This window comes from Oncorhynchus keta, chromosome 6 (genome assembly GCF_023373465.1).
Source record: "Oncorhynchus keta strain PuntledgeMale-10-30-2019 chromosome 6, Oket_V2, whole genome shotgun sequence".
Lineage (NCBI taxonomy): Eukaryota > Metazoa > Chordata > Actinopteri > Salmoniformes > Salmonidae > Oncorhynchus > Oncorhynchus keta.
The window spans coordinates 18,062,470-18,082,884 of NC_068426.1; the positions used below are offsets into that span (position 1 = coordinate 18,062,470).

General features: G+C 41.4%; 2 protein-coding genes across 4 annotated transcripts in view; both read right to left on the bottom strand.

The window, feature by feature from the left end:
* LOC118385128 (pyruvate carboxylase, mitochondrial-like) overlaps nt 1-9,734 on the bottom strand; it is a 97,660-nt gene extending 87,926 nt beyond the window's left edge. The window contains exons 1-7 of the mRNA XM_035772011.2: nt 9,437-9,734; nt 3,458-3,599; nt 3,127-3,311; nt 2,855-3,020; nt 2,546-2,691; nt 2,331-2,448; nt 2,092-2,243 (exon numbers count right to left, since the gene is read on the bottom strand). Coding sequence (XP_035627904.1) covers nt 2,092-2,243; nt 2,331-2,448; nt 2,546-2,691; nt 2,855-3,020; nt 3,127-3,311; nt 3,458-3,599 — 909 coding nt within the window. The 5' untranslated portion in view covers nt 9,437-9,734. The remainder of the gene's footprint in view (nt 1-2,091; nt 2,244-2,330; nt 2,449-2,545; nt 2,692-2,854; nt 3,021-3,126; nt 3,312-3,457; nt 3,600-9,436) is intronic.
* A 5,809-nt stretch (nt 9,735-15,543) lies between these two features.
* On the bottom strand, nt 15,544-19,803 carry LOC118385131 (calmodulin-1). 3 transcript variants are annotated; one of them, XM_035772016.2, is made up of 6 exons: nt 19,389-19,803; nt 18,224-18,254; nt 17,995-18,138; nt 17,735-17,841; nt 17,363-17,498; nt 15,544-16,263 (listed from the first exon to the last, which is right to left on the bottom strand). In XM_035772016.2, the coding sequence occupies exons 1-6, from the start codon at nt 19,389-19,391 to the stop codon at nt 16,235-16,237; spliced, it is 450 nt and encodes a 149-aa protein (XP_035627909.1). In that variant the 5' UTR covers nt 19,392-19,803; the 3' UTR covers nt 15,544-16,234. The 3 variants fall into 3 exon arrangements, with proteins under 3 accessions (XP_035627909.1, XP_035627910.1, XP_035627911.1); XM_035772017.2 differs by lacking the exon at nt 19,389-19,803 and adding an exon at nt 19,032-19,165; XM_035772018.2 differs by lacking the exon at nt 19,389-19,803 and adding an exon at nt 18,820-18,938.
* Nucleotides 19,804-20,415: the final 612 nt, after the last annotated feature.

The following is a 20,415-nucleotide window of genomic DNA, read 5'->3' on the forward strand; positions in this document are numbered from 1 at the left end:
TATATGGGTGAACAGTATCCTCCTTAGATAAGTCATGGACTGTCATATGATTATCTATGGATATCCCACAGGATAGTAGAACAGGAGAATCATTGAGCATTAACATTTACTCTATAATTCACTTATAGATAAGACCAACAAACTAATTCTAAAGGAAATTTGAAACTCTTTGACATGACAAGCTGGACCCTCGTGGAAACGCATGCTGAAGGGCTTAACACATCTGATATGCAAACAATGTGCTGATGTGGGAGGAGTCTGTTAGTGTACCACCACTGGCAGGGTTTTGTTTTCGTTAGGAGAGCAGGTTTCTCGAAGTGCATGCATAGCCAAACGCTCTCGTCACCACTCCTCTTCATTCCTCACTGCCATATGATTGAACAGATGGAGAGAAATTCTGTCCCTCACTCAGACCCAATTTCTTTTCCTCTCCCTCACACAGACCAATGCTAGTGTAGTCATATTTTCCATTCTGTTAAGTTATTGACAGAGCAAATAGGGTGGGAGACTGGTCACTGTAGTGCATGTCTGGGTATCAGGCTGAATGGATGAGTTCAGGCAGTTCAACAGTGGCCGATCCCAAATTGAGGGCCACATGCACACAGGTCTTTCTGCACTCCCTCAAACATGGCAAACTCGTCCCACCCCCTGCCTCCCTCTTCCATCCCAAAAACAGCAAAAAATGTAATACAAGCACTTGCAAAATACAGCTTGCTCAAGGGTGAACATGACAGGCACACCAGCTAGTGTACACAACGTCTAATAGTTTATCTCATACAGGATGGGGAAATCGGTGGGATGCCACTGACAACAGTAACTGTTTTCAGATCAAAGTAATTGCTTCCACCTCAAAAAAACAAAATAAGTCAGCTTGATTGCAATCAGGAAATTCTTCAATTGCGTATTGTTAGGACATTTTAGCACAGTGCTGAGCTATAGTTCGAATCAGAGTTCCATTATTGTTCAATTGGATCCCCCCCACGAAACAATAGCTGCTACATGACTAGACTATATTCAGTAGCCTATATTGCCATGGCCGCCGCCGCCTCCCCCCGGTTGCGCTCATAAATGTGCTGCTATAGGCCGACTCACAGAATGCTTCAGAGATCTACTTATGAGGCAGCATGCAGGTCATCAAATACTCGCAGTCAAACAATCAATAATACGGCACAACTGTTTTCCCCCCCGTGTTTGGTCCAGACTGCCATCTCACCTGCAGCGACCCGCACAACGGTACGAATCGGACCGAGACCACCCTTTGAGCGAGACACCATGCATTGTTTAGTGCGGACAGTGTTCACACCAGTTCAAACCAACCGAACTAAGGGAGTAAACACTATGGTGTGAAAGCCCCCTTACAGGTGATATTTATTGTGAGTGGGAGTGGCAGTCTCAACAGTTCACTACTAGTGGCAGTCTCCTCTGGCCATCTGTTGTTGAATGCTGCCATCTAGAGTGCCAATTGGTAGCCTGCAGGTGGAATTTCTTTCCACTGCTTTAATTAGGCTCTAGTCTTTTACTTTGATCCTTTCTTCCTTCCCTGTAGGACACTTATAAATCGAAATTGCTCTTTTGGTCTCTAAATCCCTTTCTTAAACTGCAATATTCCTTTCCATATCCTTCTCCCACATGTCTCCAATGCCTCTATGAGCACAACACCGAATGAGAACACCCATTTAGAAAGGCTCAGAGTAGCTTATGAATTTAAAACATTGTGCTTTGAGGGCCTTGCTTTCCTTACTACAATTAATTTCTTTTATTTTTTAAATGTAGGACATTTTTCATTATGAGCCGTTTTGAACGAAAGGCCAAGAACGAACAAACTCAGGGTTTCTCAACTTTCATCCTTGATGTTTATGGTGTCTGTGAGAAGTGTTTTTGCACAATAAAAACAGACTTAAACTCCACTCAACTCAAACAATGATCATCTGATATTCCATTCAAAACTGCAAATACATACAGCTCAGCAATTTTAAAAAGGCAGCAGTGCCAAAATTCTAAACATTGAAAATGACAAAGGAATACAAGGTTTCAGCTCTACACTCCCTATTAAAAGAATGTATCATAAAGCGTGTGTGTTGCATCCTGTACCTGTCTGGCCAGGTTGACAGAGTCAGCGGTGAGTCTGTCCCGGAGGTGTGGGTCCAGTTGTACAGCCGGGGCGATCTCTACCACCTTCTGGTGCCTCCTCTGGATAGAGCAGTCCCTCTCATACAGGTGGATAACATTACCATACTTATCACCTGGGAGAGATGGGATGACAATGTGATTAGATCTACTGTATACAACCCTTTTAAAAAGACGCAACAAAAACAGTCTAACAAACTCACCCAGGATCTGCACTTCAATGTGTCTGGGTCTCTCAATGAACTTCTCCACGAAAAGAGCACCGTTCCCAAACGCAGCCAGGGCCTCAGAGTACGCACGCTGATAGTTCTCCTCCAGCTCCTACACACGTCAACCGACGGGGATCAATAAGTCAGCCAGCACAAAGACAAAACACTCAGACTGGAGCCTCTACTTAGGCACAGATATTTATACTCGCCTCATACTCTTTGACCACCCTCATTCCCCTGCCCCCACCACCGTAGGCAGCCTTAAAGATGATGGGAAAGCCATAGGTGTTGGAGAACTCCTGGGCCTCCGATAGGCAAGTGATGGGACCGTCTGTCCCTGGTACAACTGGAACTCCTGGAAGCAAAAACAATCCAACAATTTGAGCTTAACTAAACAGTTAACAGTACACAATGCCAGCTGTATGTTTGATGATTTTGCTGAAGAAATTACTTTAAAACACGAAACAAACATCCATCAGATGGTCCTGAACATGACAGTGAGTGAGTGTCCAGCCTACCTGCACGGATAGCGATGGATCGAGCCTCCACCTTGTCTCCCATCTTGCGCACCACATCAGGGGAAGGGCCAATGAAGCGTACCCCAGCATCGACACATGCCTGAGCAAAGTCTGATCGCTCAGACAGGAAGCCATACCCAGGGTGGATTGCATCCACATCATTTTCCTGAGAAAAATAATAAAACGATGTGGAAAAACATAAAGCTGTGATCTTTAAGAGCAGTAACAGTTGGTTCAGAAAAGTTTCCAAAATATATTTTCACATCTCTGACCTTAGCAACTTTGATGATGTCAGGGATGTCCAGATAGGCAGCCACGGGCGGCAGGCCCTTCCCTATGAGGTAAGCCTCATCTGCCTTCTGCCTGTGCATCTGGCCGGTGTCTTGCTCAGAGTAGACAGCCACTGTCCGGATCCCCAGCTCAGTGCACGCCCGGAACACACGGATGGCAATCTCACCTACAAGTAGTTAGATTACTCAGCTGTCATCATGCAGTCTCAGGAAAATGTAATCATGTGGTGAGAGGAAACTAGCTACAACAATTTGGTTTACATTTCAGCGTTTTAGTGTCAGAAATACCAAGGTAGAAGAATTGTTAGGGTACCTCTATTGGCCACCATGACCTTTTTGATGGGCTTGTATTCCAGTGTCTGAGGGGAGTTGTGGGTGGTGCGAGACAGGCAGCATGCCCTCCTGACAGCCAGTAGCCCCAGGGCCGAACGCATACCTCCAACGTGCAGCAGCATCTTCATAGAGGAAGGGTGTGGTTAGGGAGTAAACAGACAGCCCATGCATGATGCAACACAGGTCCTGACCTATATACAGTTGTATGGGGACTGACTTAACGGACAGTAAAAATTTAACTTTTCAAGGTGATAAGATGCAGACAGATAAAATAAGCCTAACACTTCCTTTTGCTTTACCTTGGAAGGAATATGGGAATACTAGATTACCCGACTTACCTGTAGAAATATCAGTTGTGTCTAGAAACATTTGCACCAAACATTTTATTTTTTTTACCTTAAGTGTGTACTTCACTGCATTTATACTTGAGATATAGATTTTATATGTAAAAAAATATACTAAATAAAATAGCTGGAGGACATCTTTAACCTCTATTACAGTACACTCTGACCAGACCTCTGGCCTAACACTCCATACCAACTGACTAAACAAAGCATTCATGTGCAACCCAGGGGTCAGTGACGACAACAAAAAAAAAACAGGAGGTGGAACTTAAAGAAATAATTTGGTAAACACTTTCCATCTGAACAAATAGTGACTGACTGAACACAGCAGGGGTGGAAGCTCCATGGGACGCAGATGGGAAAAGAGTAAAACATTCCAATTCAGAGGACCTGTAGAGGAGATCAATTCGACAATACTTGATTCATTAGAAAAGGCCAAGGGGAAATTAAATTGGGTTTGAACACAACAAGAATTAAATATAAAATGGTTGAATGTCCAACTGCCTCTAACACACCAGCCTAGCACACAAATCAATCCAAACCCTTCAGAGTATCCGAAGTGTTGGCCTGTTGATGTGACAATATCATGAGACTGGTCCGCCGATACAGCAGCATTAGTGACCTCTCGTAGTGACCTCTCGTAACTCCAGCATAACAAAGCTCAGTTGTCCATGGTCCGACCACCAGTTCTCCAGATTTGGAAATACCTCATCTGTATAAGTAGTAGTCACATGAACAGGCTAACTGATCAACACTAAGAGGTGGATATGATTTGATACACCAGAATTCAATCCTAACACTAAAAATGTTTGGCATAAACAGCAATGGCACATCCACTGCTGCATTGGCAGGAGCAAGAGACTGATAAGCCATAACACGTTCAGTACTTTGTGATCCCAAATATAGGACATCAAATTAAAAAGTCTATCATACGGGCACTTCATTATAGCTATACCTGCACTGCATGTTGAAAATGAAACAGATTGGGACAAAACCAAACAAAATACTGCAAAGCGCACATTGCAATAACAGGTTCAAAGGTAAAAAGAAAAGGGCAGTTTGCAGGAATGCTCTTTTGATGTCAGATCCCCTTGATAAGAAATATTTGTTTTGCCATGTGGACAAATGATACCATTTATTATGAAATTCTCATGGCACTGTCATGTTGGCATTAGAATAAAACCAAAGAATTGATAAGAAATCCCTAACCTAGTACATTACTGCACGTGACATCCTTTATTTATAACATCCTCAATAAATGCAGGTGAATGAACCTAAGACTTCACTATGTTCCCATGAATAGAAATGACTTGAAAATAAAGCAAAAGGAAAGAGCAGAGGGAGCAGAGTTGGCACAAAAAAAAAGAAAAGAAATGAGGCTAGTCTGAGGCTGAATGAATGGAAGTGGGCCAAATGAAACAGGATATTCTTGACGACATTCCTCTGGTCCAATCATTTGAGATACATGTTAAAAGGCAGCTTATTGTAATATAGCCTGGTACATTGTCTTCAACTGTAATTTGACCCGTCAACCATTTCAACCCAAAAATGAGCTGCAAACGTATTTCATTGTGTTCTGTATTCAAGCTGACAGGGTGTGTTTATGGCTTAATGAGGGCTCTGGAGAAAGTCTGGCACCAAGGACCTCACATCAGCAGACTGACCTTGTTGAACAGCCTCTCCATTGTCACCTAAAGTGCCTTCTTTCTAGACAAGAGAAATAGCCCAGGCCTCACATTGTAAAACGTGATGGCTACTGTAATAAGTTGACTACCTAATGAGTTAAAACTACACAGAGAACTTTCATTGAGATTTCAGGGATTGATATTAAGGTGTTGCCCTATTGCCTGGGGAAAGTAAATTGAGCAGTCCCGCAAGTTGAGCCTGCCCCATTTGGGCAAGTCATTGAAAACCAAACTGCAAAGAATTCCAGTAGCCTAAACCTGACCTTTCTGGTTCATCCAATTGTATTAGGTGAAAGACAATTTATGGCAGTCAAGCAAGTTTAGCTTGTTCTGAGATTTTTACTGATTTACTGGAATTCTTAGCATTTGGGTTCTCAGTTTCTAATTCCTTCCCCATGTGTAAGTGAAAGGCAGGCTGTATGGCACTTCTGTATGTAAATAACTAGTTTACTTTTTCAACCAAGTGATAATCGTCAGGCAACCAATTTTTTTTTTTTTTAAAGCACCCAACTTACCGATGGGCAAGTGCCTTTCAGAATGTAACGTCAATCCCTGTGACAAACCAACCTATAGCATAGGACTAGGACCCTAGTGACATGCAGAGACTTCACTACCATCATTACCCAAATATTGCCAATATGTCACTCATAAATACATGGGCCTAAACATGGCCATCAATAACCTGATGACTTTGAAAATGGGCCATGACAGGCAGAACAAGGTGGTTTACATATTCCATAAAATCAGTCTGCATGTAGGCAGGCTTAGTCTCTGTGCTGGTCTTTCCCACCACACAGACATACTAGAACATGTTGGGGCAATTAATTGGTCTTAAAACCAGATGACTGAACACGCATAAAAACACTCAGTTCAACAAACACTGATGTGGCATATAGTAAATGGTTACCAGTAGGCTGATTACTGATTACAGTAGCCTGTTTACGACCATCATTACAAAAGTTTAGTTTTATTCAATTTAGAGGCTGAATCCTAAACATTCTGAACACAGTAGCCAAGACATATGCTACTTGTGTTGATAGCACTGAATATAACCAGAGTGCAAGTGTAGCAAGTTGAGGTTGTTGTTGGGTAAACAACCCCACCATGCAATTATAAACATACATGAGGTATGGAAGCGGTGTTGAAGAAACAAAGCCTCAACTTTATCAACTCATCTGGAACAGATCTGGGATGCTCTTCACAACAATTCATTTTAGATTCTAGAAACATGGGGAGTAGGTGAATTTTTTTTTTATTTCTTCACGATTTGCCCGCAATAATCTTCACAGTAACTACAATTGTAGTACAAGGAGTCAATGTCGTAGACTACCATTAAACATATGAGAAGGACTTTGACCTAATAGAAGTGTTGCAGGAAGCCTACATTCGGCAAGGTAGCGGGACATATTTCTGCAACGACAATAATTCCTGCTCAATTAAGCAATATTTGCCCTAGAGACATTCTCAAACCTCAAAAGATCTAAGCTTGAGTGGAGTACTATGACATGTTGCATAGATCCAGCTATATTAAATAGGAAAAGTGCACTTTTTGTTTAACCAAATCTGCATTCTGGATGTAAATGGCATATTATACAAGAGTCCACACACTATTTTTTTAAATTGGTTTTGAAAAATGTACCCCAAACAGCGATGGACTTCCTTATGCACATGTTGCAGTGCCAGGGAGTGGATTAAACAATAAAAGCTCCAAAAACACCCAAGTATCTCATTTTAGAACTGCAACTCTCTCTGTCGTGATCCAGGTCTTTAGATGTTGTACATATTAAAATTGTGTGATTCCAAACTTCAACCACAACGTTACATACCACTTTGTGCGACTCATGCCATACTTTTCAGAGTGCTCATGCTACACGGAGAAGTATCACTAGTGGACAGGGGAAATCACTCGAATGGCACAAAATGGAATATAACATTGCAGATATCGCTCGGAATGACAATTTCACATACATCTATAAGACCTGCATCACTTTACTGAGAGCATTGCGGTTTCTAGAAGGATGTACATTTAGGTGTTTTTGTGCATGTGTTATCCACGCCTTGGCACTGCAGAACAAGCAAAATGTAAGTAAAATTACAGAATTGCAGAAGTGTGCGGACTCTACTATAACATGCAATTTACATCCAAAATACAGATTTCTTTTACATCAAAATGCAAAGTTAACTTCTCCTTTAAAGGGATACTTCTAGATTTTGGCAATGAGGAAAGTGCAGTTTGAAGTTGCTAACTACCAGACATAAAAATGTTATCCACTAGGTCAGCCGACTCTGGGAAAGTAGAGAAAGGGCTTCATTGCCAGAACCCCGAAGTATTCTGTTAAAGGGATTGATCAGCCGGAATCAAACTTAAGACAGTACACGCAAATACACCGTAGGTGGAAAACAAAAAGGCTAGCACGAAGACCATGCCATATTTGAACGTAGTCTCTTTCCTAGCTAAGTGTTTAGTAAGCTATAAGCCTGGCAAGGGTAACTTGAACCTAGGCCTAAATGCCATCGGTAACCATGACATTCAAAAACCAAGTCTAGCAATGTTGCAGACTGAAAATGTAGTGACAGCTATAGCCCCAAAGCTAGTTCTCTATTGAAGCAAACCTATGTCCCAAATGTACATTACATTTAAACTTACTCTACCCATTGTCAGCTGATTTCTGCCTGTGGAAATGTATCCACAGGAAAGTATTATTAAGCCAACTTCAAAACACAGGTGTCTGTTATTTCAGATCAGAAACCGTGTGGTTAGAGCCCTGAATGCTGAATGGCTGAGGTATATCAGACCATATACCACAGGTATGACAAAAACATTTTTTTTTAACAGTTCTCATTACATTGGTAACCAGTTTATAATAGCAATAAGGCATCTCGGGGGTTTGCGGTATACGGCCAATATGGCACGGCCAAAGGCTGTAAGCAAACACACCGCGTTGCGCATAAGAACAGCCCTTAGCCCTGGTATATTGGCCATATACCACACCCCCTAGGACTTATTGCTTAAGTGTATACCAGAAAGCTGGTATCAAAGTCTGATTTATTCATGGACAACAGTTGGTAAGATATGAAAAAAGTAGAAACCATAAGGAAATGTCACAATAGATGGTTGGGACACTCATGCACAATAAAGGCTATGCCACCGCAGTGTTCTTCAGACTGGTCCTGCATACCCAAGCCAAGGGTCTGGCCTGCACCTCGGACTTGTCTACCTACACACCTCATGGGTTCCGAGGACAATAATTTAATAACACTGCTAGGTCTATATATCAGAATGAGTGAACAGGAGTCCAAAAGTTACACGTTGTTGCACGCTATAAACTAGATTTTATACGAGAATCCTTTCCAGACATTCCCACATATACAACATGCACATGAATGAACTGTCCAGACAGTTTCTGTTCCACTGAACTCTTGACCGATTCACCAGTGCTTGGTGAAACACCAAAGTCGAGGTGCTTCACTGATCGAAAGAGCAAACAAACCAATCTCAATCAATGTTCTCACGTTTGACGTCCATTCGGTGTATTATTTGTCAGTCAGAAGATAACGAATATGTACATCACTAGTTTTTACTGGAGTCCAAAAGGGCATTGTCGCGGATCATTGTAAATGGCTAGCTATGTGGAAATGTCACCATCATTTGGGGGAGTTGTCGGCTAGTGTACACTTTTGCTCGGTGCTTAGTATGCAGCCACCTCACAGCCAACTAACTTCCATGAGAAAGGGCTACAGTAATTGGCATAGCTAACTCGCTAGCTAGCCAACCAACTTAACTAGCAAGCAGCTCTGGACCTGCATGTAAAAACATAGTATGATGGGTGGATATTGGCCAACTACCACGGGATAAGCAACATAAACAACCCCCAAATGGTCTATTTTTCTCCAAGACTTGTAATGCAAAAACACAACAAAAAAACTTACCTTACGGTCTCAAGTCTACAGTAGAATGCGTGAATGACTGAGGCTTTAAAGTCTCCCAGCTAACGTTCAGTGGCTATCGGACATTAGCATGGGTGTTGGTGTGGCGCTTTTGACTGTCGCTGGCAGTTCGCTCTTCTCTTCAATCAGCGTAAATTGATCTACCTCAGTGCATGTGGCTTTTATGATTTTTCTGTGCACCCTTGCTAACTGTCCTCCTTGATGGCTGAAAAAAAAGTCTGGTGTTAGAATGACTAGCTAGCTGTCTATTGAGATAATACATTTAAACCCATTCAGACGACTCGCCCACCCCTTGGCTACCTGCTATTGGTTAGATTTTTCCTTACGTCAATTTAGTTTCAAGGGTGTATTCTTTCCGCTGATTCTGTTGTAAAACGTTTCGCAAACTAAACGAAACAGGGAGACACCTACCTGAATTTGTCCAACATAAATTCTCCTTTAAATTTCAAAACGAAACGTTTATCAACTGTTTGAACTAAGGATTACACCCCTGGCTAATTGTTTGGAATTAATGTGTGCTATTCGTAATACCCAACGTCAATCAATACACACACACGCACCTGTTCAGCTATTGGTTGACGGGGTAGAGGAATCGTGCAAGGAGTTTATCATGAAACAGCCAGCTAATACTACACAGCACCGTGAAACACAAATGGTGAAATTTTTAGAGTAATTATAACATTGCACTGTTATTCATTCTACTTTTAAAAAAAAATATGTACAGTGCATTCAGAAAGTACTCAAACGCCTTCACGTTTTGTTACATTACAGCCGTATTCTAAAATGGATTCATGAGTATTTCCCCCCATCAATCTTCACACAATACCCCATAATCACAACGTTTTTTATTTTTTAGCAAATATCATAGTTACATAAGCATTCAGACTCTTTACTCAGTACTTTGTTAAAGCACCTTTTGTGGCGATTACAGCCTTGAGTCTTCTTGGGTATGAAGCTACAAGCTTGGCACCTGATTTGGGGAGTTTATTCCATTCTTCTCTGCAGATCTTCTCAATCTCTGTCAGGTTGGATGGTGAGAGCTGCTGCTTATTTTCAGGTCTCTCCAGAGATGTTCGATCGGGTTCAAGTCCGGGCTCTGGCTGGGCCACTCAAGGATATTCAGACTTGTCCCATAGCAACTTCTGCGTTGACTTCGCTGTGTGCTTAGGGTCGTTGTCCTGCTGGAAGGTAAACCTTCGCCCCAGTCTGAGTTTCTGAGCGCTCTGTAGCAGGTTTTCATCAATGATCGCTCTGTACTTTGCTCCATTCAGCTTTCCCCTCGATCCTGGCTAGTCACCCAGTTCCTACCTCTGAAAAACATCCCCACAGCATGATGCTGCCACCACCATGCTTCACCGTAGGACTGGTGCCAGTTCTCCACCAGAAGTGACGCTTGGCATTCAGGCCGAAGAGTTCAATCTTAGTTTCATCAGACCAGAGAATCTTGTTTCTCATGGTCTTAGAGTATTTAGGTGCCTTTTGGCAAACTCCAAGCAGGTGGTCATGTGCATTTTACTGAGGAGTGGCTTCCATCTGGCCACTCTAACATAAAGGCTTGATTGTGGAGTGCTGCAGAGATGTTTGTCCATCTAGAAGGTGCTACCATCTCCACAGAGAGCTCTGTAAGTGACCATCAGGTTCTTGGCCCTTCTCCCCTGATAACTCAGTTTGGCCAGGCGTCCAGCTCTAGGAAGAGTCTTGGTGGCTCCAACATTATTCAATTTAAGAATGATGGAGGCCACTGTGTTCTTGGGGACCTTCCATGCTGCAGACATTTTTTGGTGCCCTTCCCCAGATCTATCCCTCGACACAATCCTGTCTCAGAGCTCGAAGGACAATTCCTTCAACTACATGGCTTGGATTTTGGCTAACATGCATGGTCAACTGTGGGACCTTATATAGACAAGTGTGTGCCTTTCCAAATCATGTCCAATCAATTTAATTTACCACAAGTGGACTCCAATCAAGTTGTAGAAACATCAAGGATGATCAATGGAAACAGGATGCAACTGAGCTCAATTTCTAGTCATTATGGGGTATTGTGTTTAGATTGAGGGGAAAAAATGTAATCAATATTAAAACAAGGCTGTAACATAACAAAATGTGGAAAAAGCCAAGGGGTCTGAATACATTCCAAATGCACTGTATAGTTCTGGTGTTAATTATGCATTGAAGAGATCCTTAGGATTTGTAAAGTCTCTAGTTACCAGGTTAGCATACTGTGTGTGTCCTCCGCTCCTAGCCAATAGACATACATAATTGATTTTCAACTAGGTACAGACCATAAACACAAGATGCACTACTATTGCACAACATTACCAACTAAAGATATTTTGCAAATGTGCTAAATGTTGCGATATTAAAACTTGACAGAATAGAGATACAAGGTCAAATACTGTCTGTCCATATTATTGATAGAATTGTCAAACACTTGCTTTCATTGCACAGTACGAGAATACAGTGCATTTGGAAAGCATTCCCACCGCTGGACTTTTTCCACATTGTTACGTTACAGTCTTATCCTAAACTGGTTGAAATGGGGTTTATCCCCCCTTCATCAATCTACAAATACCCAACACCGGCAAAGCAAAAATTGTATCACAAAAGTGAGTACACCCCTCACATTTTTGTAAATATTTGAGTATATCTTTTCATGTGACAATACTGAAGAAATGACACTTTGCTACAATGTAAATTAGTGAGTGTACAGCTTGGATAACAGTGTAAATTTGCCGTCCCCTCAAAATAACTCAACACACAACCATTAATGTCTAAACCGCTGGCAACAAAAGTGAGTACACACCTCAGTGAAAATGTCCAAATTGGGCCCAATTAGCCATTTTCCCTCCCGTGTCATGTGACTCGTTAGTGTTACAAGGTCTCAGGTGTGAATGGGGAGCAGGTGTGTTAAATTTAGTGTCATCACACTCCCTCATACTGACTGGTCACTGGAAGTTCAACATGGCACTTCATGGCAAAGAACTCGCTGAGGATCTGAAAAAAAGAATTGTTGCTCTACATAAAGATGGCCTGGACTATATGAAGATTGCCAAGACCCAGAAACTGAGCTGCAGCACGGTGGCCAAGACCATACAGCGGTTTAACTGGACAGGTTCCACTCAGAACAGGCCTGGCCATGGTCGACCAAAGAAGTTGAGTTCACGTGCTCAGCGTCATATCCAGATGTTGTCTTTGGGAAATAGACTTATGAGTGCTGCCAGCATTGGTGCAGAGGTTGAAGGGGTGGGGGGGTCAGCCTGTCAGTGCTCCAACCATACGCGGTACACTGCATCAAATCGGTCTGCATGGCTGTCGTCCCAGAAGGAAGCCTATTCTAAACATGACGCACGAGAAATCCCGCAAACAGTTTGCTGAAGACAAGCAGACTAAGGACATGGATTACTGGAACCATGTCCTGTGGTCTGATGAGACCAATATAAACTTATTTGGTTCAGATGGTGTCAAGCGTGTGTGGCGGCAACCAGGTGAGGAGTACAAAGACAAGTGTGTCTTGCCTACATTCAAGCATGGTGGTGGGGGTGTCATGGTCTGGGGCTGCATGAGTGCTGCCGGCACTGGGAAGCTACAGTTCATTGAGGGAACCATGAATGCCAACATGTAATGTGACATACTGAAGCAGTGCATGATCCCTTCCCTTCGGAGACTGGGCCACAGGACAGTATTCCAACATGATAACGACCCCAAACACACCTCCAAAACGACCACTGCCTTGCTGAGGGTAAAGGTGATGGACTGGCCAAGCATGCCCCCAGACCTAAATTCTATTGAGCATCTGTGGGGCATCCTCAAACGGAAGGTGGAGGAGTGCAAGGTCTCAAACATCCACCATGTTTGAGACCATCCACATCCACTGTGATGTAGTCATGGAGGAATGGAAAAGGACTCCAGTGGCAACCTGTGAAGCTCTGGTGAACTCCATGCCCAAGAGGGTTAAGGCAGTGCTGGAAAATTATGGTGGCCACACAAAATATTGACACTTTGGGCCCAATCTGGACATTTTCACTTCGGGGTGTACTCACTTTTGTTGCCAGTGGTTTAGACATTAATGGCTGTGTGTTGAGTTATTTTGAGGGGACAGCAAATGTACACTGTTATACAAGCTGAACACTCACTGTAAAGTAGTGAAAAGATATACTCAAATATTTATAAAAATGTGAGGGGTGTACTCACTTTGTGATATACTTATTATAACAGAAATATCACATTTACAAAAGTACTCACACCCTTTACTCAGTACTTTGTTGAAGCACCTTTGGCAGCGATTACAGCCTCAAGTCTACTTCGGTATGACGCTACAAGCTTGGCACACCTGATTGGGAGAAACTCGCCTATTCTTCTCTGCAGATCCTCAAGCTCTTTCAGGTTGGATGGGAGCGTCACTGTAAAGCTATTTTCAGGTCTCTCCAGAGATGTTCGATCGGGTTCATGTCTGGGCCACTCAAGGACATGCAAAGACTTGTCCCGAAGCCACTCCTGCTTTGTCTTGACTGTGTGCTTAGGTTTGTTGTCCTGTTGTAATGTGAACCGATGCTGCTGCCACCACCATGCTTCAATGTAGGGATGGTGCCAGGTTACCTCCAGATGTGACTCTTGGCATTCAGGCCAAAGAGTTCAATCTTGGTTTCATCAGTCTGAGTTCTTTAGGTGCCTTTTGACAAACTTTAATCGGGCTGTCATGTGCCTTTTACTGAGGTGTGGCTTCCATCTAGCCACTCTACCATAAAGGCTTGATTGGAGGAGTGCTTTAGAGATGATTGTCCTTATGGAAGGTTCTCCCATCTCCAGAGGAACTCTGGGTTCTTGGTCACCTCCCTGACCAAGGCCCTTCTCCAATTGCTCAGTTTGACCAGGCAGCCAGCTTTAGGAAAAGTCTTGGTGGTTCCAAACTTGTTTATTTTAAGAATGCTGGAAGCCACTCTGTTCTTGGGGACCTTCAATGCTGCATACATTTTTTTGGTACCCTTCCCCAGATCTGTCCCTCGTCACAATCCTGTCTTGGAGCTCTAAGGAAAATTCCTTCAACCTCATGGCTTGGTTTTGCTCTGACATGTACTGTCAACTGTGTGTCCTTATATAGACAGGTGTGCCATTCTAAATCATGTCCAATAAATTGAATTTACCACAGGTGGACTCCAATCAAGTTGTATGAAACACCAAATATGATCAATGGAAACAGGATGCACCGGAGCTCAATTTCAAGTCTCATAGCAAAGGGTCCGAATACTTATGCAACAAATACATCTGAAAAACTATTTTTTCTTTGTCATTATGGGGTATTGTGTAGACTGATGAGGAAAAACATTTAACACATTTTAGAATAAGGCTGTAACGTAACAAAGGTCTGAATACTTTCTAAATGCACTGTAAATGAAAGGCAGGCATCTTGGTATAGAAACACTGGTCAGAGTTTAAATAGCAATGGAATGCGTAATCTCTCATTCTCCTCTAAACAACTCAACTTTAAAGGGCAGGGAAAGAACATAACAGGCAAAGGTTTCAATTTTTTTTTTAAACAAAGATCATTAACAGAAAGAACATTTATGGACAGTAAAAAAGTAAACTTAGGAATGGGAGGGAGAAACTAAAATATGGATAACATGAAAGGTTGTCACGTTAAATATGCAATATGGCATGATCAGATAGGTAGGACAGCGACAACACAGACCATGACTTCAATCACATACACACAAGTTCAGTACAAAACCACAATCAGACTCAACTTGTATTCACCCTTCCACAGATAACATTTTCAAAAATAGTAGATGGGGAAATGTATTTTCTTGTACAGGGTTCCTTTAAAACCACAATTACAAGGCGAGAGGCATTTGCTTGGGGAATGAATATCCTAATAGTACATAAAGTTGTTCAGAGCAGAAGTTTGCCACTTAGGTCATAACCATTAAAAAAAAATGGTAATACCTTACATCTTTACGCATAAGTGAAATGTACATGAAAACATTACTTGATTGTTAAAATAGCAGAAATCATTTCAAACGAGACTGTGGTGGTGCTGAACAGAAAGACCAGGGGCTTTCATTAGGGAAACCAATTAACCAAAACACAAGATGTTCTGTTCGCAGTTTAATCAAAAACATTTTGCAACAGAATCAGCATAATGAACACACCCCTGCTCTAGCAGAAGAACATTTTCAAAATGTTTAATGTCAGGACATAATGGAGATATGCATACAGCACAGGGGAGTCCTTGGACAACCATGTCTGCTATACCCAAACGTACATATCAAAAATGTTTACCAAAACATGCGCATACACACATGGAAGTACATTAGTCTATTTCATTGTTAAAATCCTGTCACCTCCCATCATGTTAATCTTTTGCATTTCTAAAAGTTAGCAAATATCTACAACCGTAAATGGCATGAGAATAGACCATGTAATAAACAAAAAACAATGCAAGCAGTGTAGCACAAAAATATTCCCAAAGTAACACAGCATGCATTTCTCTTCCTGTATATATTTTAGCTTGAAATTGTTCATGTTTGTTTTCGACAATTTTAGTATATGTTTATGTAAATATTTTACTTGAGAGAAAACAGAAAATGTCAAAGAAAAGAGCATAAGAGAGGAACAATGAAAGAAAACAGATTTTGCAGATGAGCCTGAATCAAGCGAAATGGACAAAGGGGGAAAGCAACCAAATGCAAAGCAAAAATAAATAAGAGGACACTCGAGTGTTGACAGTGAGTGTGTTGTCCACTGTTTGGTCTGGTGGTGAAGGGTTCTTTTGGGTTTACGGTATTATTTTGCCGTCATCATCTGCACAAATTCTGAAAGACAAGATTGGAACCAACATTTGGAGGCAGGCAGGCATACATACATACATTGCATTGGCAAATGGTTCTCCATTCTTCACATTCTATAAGATACCACTTGTGTCTTAGCTGACAAGTGATCGACACACGGCACAAGAGGAACCCAAAGAACAGCTGAACCCAAATATGTGGCCTAATGTGCCTCCAAAATATCAAGCACGGAAGAAATGCAATACCCAACAGGAATTGAGCCTGACCATATTCGAGACAGCGATTTAAAGCTTATTTTATTACAAATATTTGGGAGCCATCTCCACAACCACGAGTTAACGGAATCTAGACTGCAAATTGATGTGCAAGTTTTTGAAGGGGCTGTTCATTAGTATCACAAATAATTGTGGTATAATGCCATGTTTAATTTTTCATCAGAGCTGTATTCTGTTATCCATGCCTCAAGTGGTGGTTGAGAGCAAGGCTGTGTACACTTCGATATCTTGATGTGAAGATCAAATGTATTTCTGCAGCTTCGTGCCATTCATTACATTCTTCAATGTTTTACCTTTTCATGAGCATGGCCCAACAGTTTGCTCCATCTGTGCACACACGTCATAATATGGAGCCATTTTCCAAACATTTAATTATTGCAATATAATTTGCAGTGACATTTGTCAATTGTTGCCTTTTAAAACCATTAAACAGATGGTTTTAACAGACACAAAATGGACACTAGGACATATAAGTAGCAGAGCAACGCCTGTCTAACAGAAGGATTACCAACACTGATATGATCAAAGGGGATGTGGTAGTCAAAAATAAAATGTTCCTTTTTACAGTAACAATTGACTCAGCCACTTCATCTTGCCCAAACGGAGGAATGACAACAACATTGTCTAACTGCAGCACTAATACCTAAAACAACCTGCTTTATATATTGCTATGACGACAAAACAAAGCAAGCTGGAATGCATGTTGTGAATGGATTAAATTGGGTGACAGCATTCGTTTTGTACTTTCTTGGCTTGTGAATGGACAATTAAATTGTCTGACTAATATACAATGTTGTTCATGTTTACGTAAATGTAAAACTAGATAGAGAGAAGACGGGAAAACTGACCTTCGTAGTTGACCTGTCCATCTCCATCGATATCAGCCTCCCGGATCATCTCATCCACCTCCTCGTCTGTCAGTTTCTCACCAAGGTTTGTCATAACGTGACGCAGCTCTGCAGCACTGATATAGCCGTTACCGTCCTGCAACAAGAAATCAATTAATTTTTGGGGTTTGAATTTAGTGTTAACTAACATGCAGATCTTATTACTGAGCAATTTCTGAATATTAGCTGTCAAATAATTCTGAATTTTGAAACTCTGGAGAGGTTTGAGACAGAGCTATTAGGAGTGATGAAACCCATTGGTTAGTATTTGCACTACTATGACTTGCCACGTTAAGATAATCGAAAAGTCTTCCATTCCTCAGTTTAGCTGACCTTGTCAAAGACTCTGAAAGCTTCTCTGATTTCCTCCTCACTGTCAGTGTCCTTCATCTTCCTAGCCATCATGGTCAGGAACTCAGGGAAGTCAATGGTTCCATTTCCTGTGGATGACAGAAAAATGCTGTCACAGGAACAAGTGTTTTTTTTATTTTTACAATGTAATAAGTCTTTCATCCCAATCAGATACTGCATCAGGACATTATCAACACCCTAATCTGATGGGGAGAGTTGGAGAGCATTTTTAAGTCTCTCACCATCAGCATCCACCTCATTTATCATGTCCTGCAGCTCGGCCTCTGTGGGGTTCTGTCCCAGCGAGCGCATCACTGTGCCCAGCTCTTTGGTGGTGATGGTGCCATCTCCATCTTTATCGAACAGCGAGAAGGCTTCTTTGAACTCTGAATGAAAAAATGTATACGGTCACTCTCCACATCCATAATGCTGAACTCCTTGGTAATGTTTGAGCAAATACAGCCACTTTACCAGCAATTTGTTCCTCTGTCAGTTGATCTGCCTGAAAGCAATAAACAATATCATTAATGACACCTTTTGATTTTGGATTCCCCTTTTTTGCACTTCAGTCGTCTATACGTCCATCTTCAGTTGCAACATCGCATTATTAGCTAGCTAGCGTGCTAGCAAGTGATGTTCTGTCTAAAAATGAGTCCGTCTTGCACCATATTTGCCCAAATGTTTGATCAGGCTGCCGCACAGTGGCCTAGAAAGCAACACATTGGATCAGGGGATATCCCACTGGAACTGAAATTAGCCAGAACAATATATAGTAACGTTGCTTCACCAAGTTCGGAAGACATTGAAGAAGCTAACGTTTGTTTACAACACTTTGAGGAACCCAACTGTTAAATAGACATTATGCTAACCGACAAATTCCAGATGTTACGTTCATGTCTAGAAGCAATCCAGCTTTAATAAAATTAACGTAAAAAAAAATATATATATAGCTAATTTAGCTAACCCTAACCTAATTATCCTAACATGTTACTTTAATTTACCGAACATCCTGCATAAATGATCCTAGTTTGTTACGAAAAGTCACATTGGACGTTTATCTAGCTTACTTCAAATTATTTCTCGTCATGACCAGCTCTCAGTTCCAGCTAGTTAACGTTAGCTACCTGGCTAGGCAAAATAGTTAACTATACAAAACTAGTTAACTAGCGACTGTATAGGTAAATTAACTAGCCTTGAAAACTACCGAATGTTAATGTGGAACAAAGACGACAGCGACACCAAGCCAAGGTGGATAGTTTTGACAAACAGCCATACTAACTTTAGCTAACGTTATAGTAGTTCGTTTCCTCGTCGTAGCGGAACTGGCTGTCTGTGTAGGACACAACTAACAGCCTTGTTAACGACTGAATTTGACGCAGAAATAACTAGCTACCACATTCATAACACATGTAATTAACGTTACTGTATCTCGTTAGCCATCATCATAATGTTGTGAGTAACCTAGTCTGCTGTGCTTAGCTAATCAATCGCACAGTTAGAAAGCAACCAAGCCAACACATTATCTAGCCATGTAGTGTAGCTTGCTAGCCAGTTAGCTCTAGTACTATACCTGGCTCAACGCCAATTATATTCATCCAAAATGTGTATTTTTTTTGTGTACAGAAAGGGAACTTACCATTTTGATGTTGATTTGATCTTACTACCTACTGTACCTAACAACGACTTGATAAATATGATAATCAAGTGTACTACAGTCCTACGCGCTCTTTGCCGCTTCAAATTGTGTATCAATCCGCTTTGGTTTAGATTTTAAACAGGACACTGCACTCCCTAGCAACTATGGTGTCCGCGCACCGAATATACGTATATATTTTTTATATATATAAAAAATATACATAATATAGTATATTTATTTATTTTAAAGATCGAGCGGCACAATTTAGATTTATCTGCAACGTGGACTATTCTCAATTTTATCCTTCACTTAAAAGTCGCGTTTCAAAGTATCCAATCGTTGAAAACTTTTGTATTTGAAAACCAACTACATAATGCTCATTCTCTATTTCTAGGAAATGTAAATTCTGTCTTTGTTTGTATGAACTAGCCCAGGACGTTATAGAGAGAGATCAACGGTGCACATCAGCTGACCCAGTAAACCGGACTAGATTGGTTTTCAGCCACCTGCAATGCGTCAGGGAGAGTTTCCACAAGTTACCACAGCATAAAAATGAATGAATACAAAAACTTGCGTTTTGGTTTTAATTTAAGATTAGCAGTGTGGTTAAGGTTTAAAACCACATTACGATAAATTGTAGAAATGGGCGGGGTTTATGACTTTGTGGCGGTGGTAACTAGTGATGACCAGAAGTCTTCCCCAGAGAGTGTAAAGGCTGTTCCAATCTTAAAGGGATAGTTCGGGATTTTATCAAAGAAGCCCTTTAGAGTCAGATGACATTTTTGCTATAGTAGAAGGGCCCTGTTTAGGGATAGAATACATGTAGGCCCTAAACTATGCATGTCCAGACGAGAGAACAATGAAAATGCTCTTGATAACAATTTGAGATGGTACATTTAGAAGTCCAACTCAACACAGAACAGATTATTTTAGAGTCAATGTGACCCCAATTAAGAAAAAGTTTGAGAAAGATAAGAGCAATACACCCCATTGCAATTCCTGGAAGGTATTGGTATTTTAGAATCCC

What these genes read in the sequence shown, in the direction of transcription:
- LOC118385131 (XM_035772016.2), bottom strand. An exon ending in GACAGAGGAACAAATTGCTG is followed by an intron (nt 18,139 to 18,223) that starts GTAAAGTGGCTG and finishes TTTTTCATTCAG; the next exon opens with AGTTCAAAGAAGCCTTCTCG. An exon ending in CTTTCAGAGTCTTTGACAAG is followed by an intron (nt 17,499 to 17,734) that starts GTCAGCTAAACT and finishes TTCTTGTTGCAG; the next exon opens with GACGGTAACGGCTATATCAG.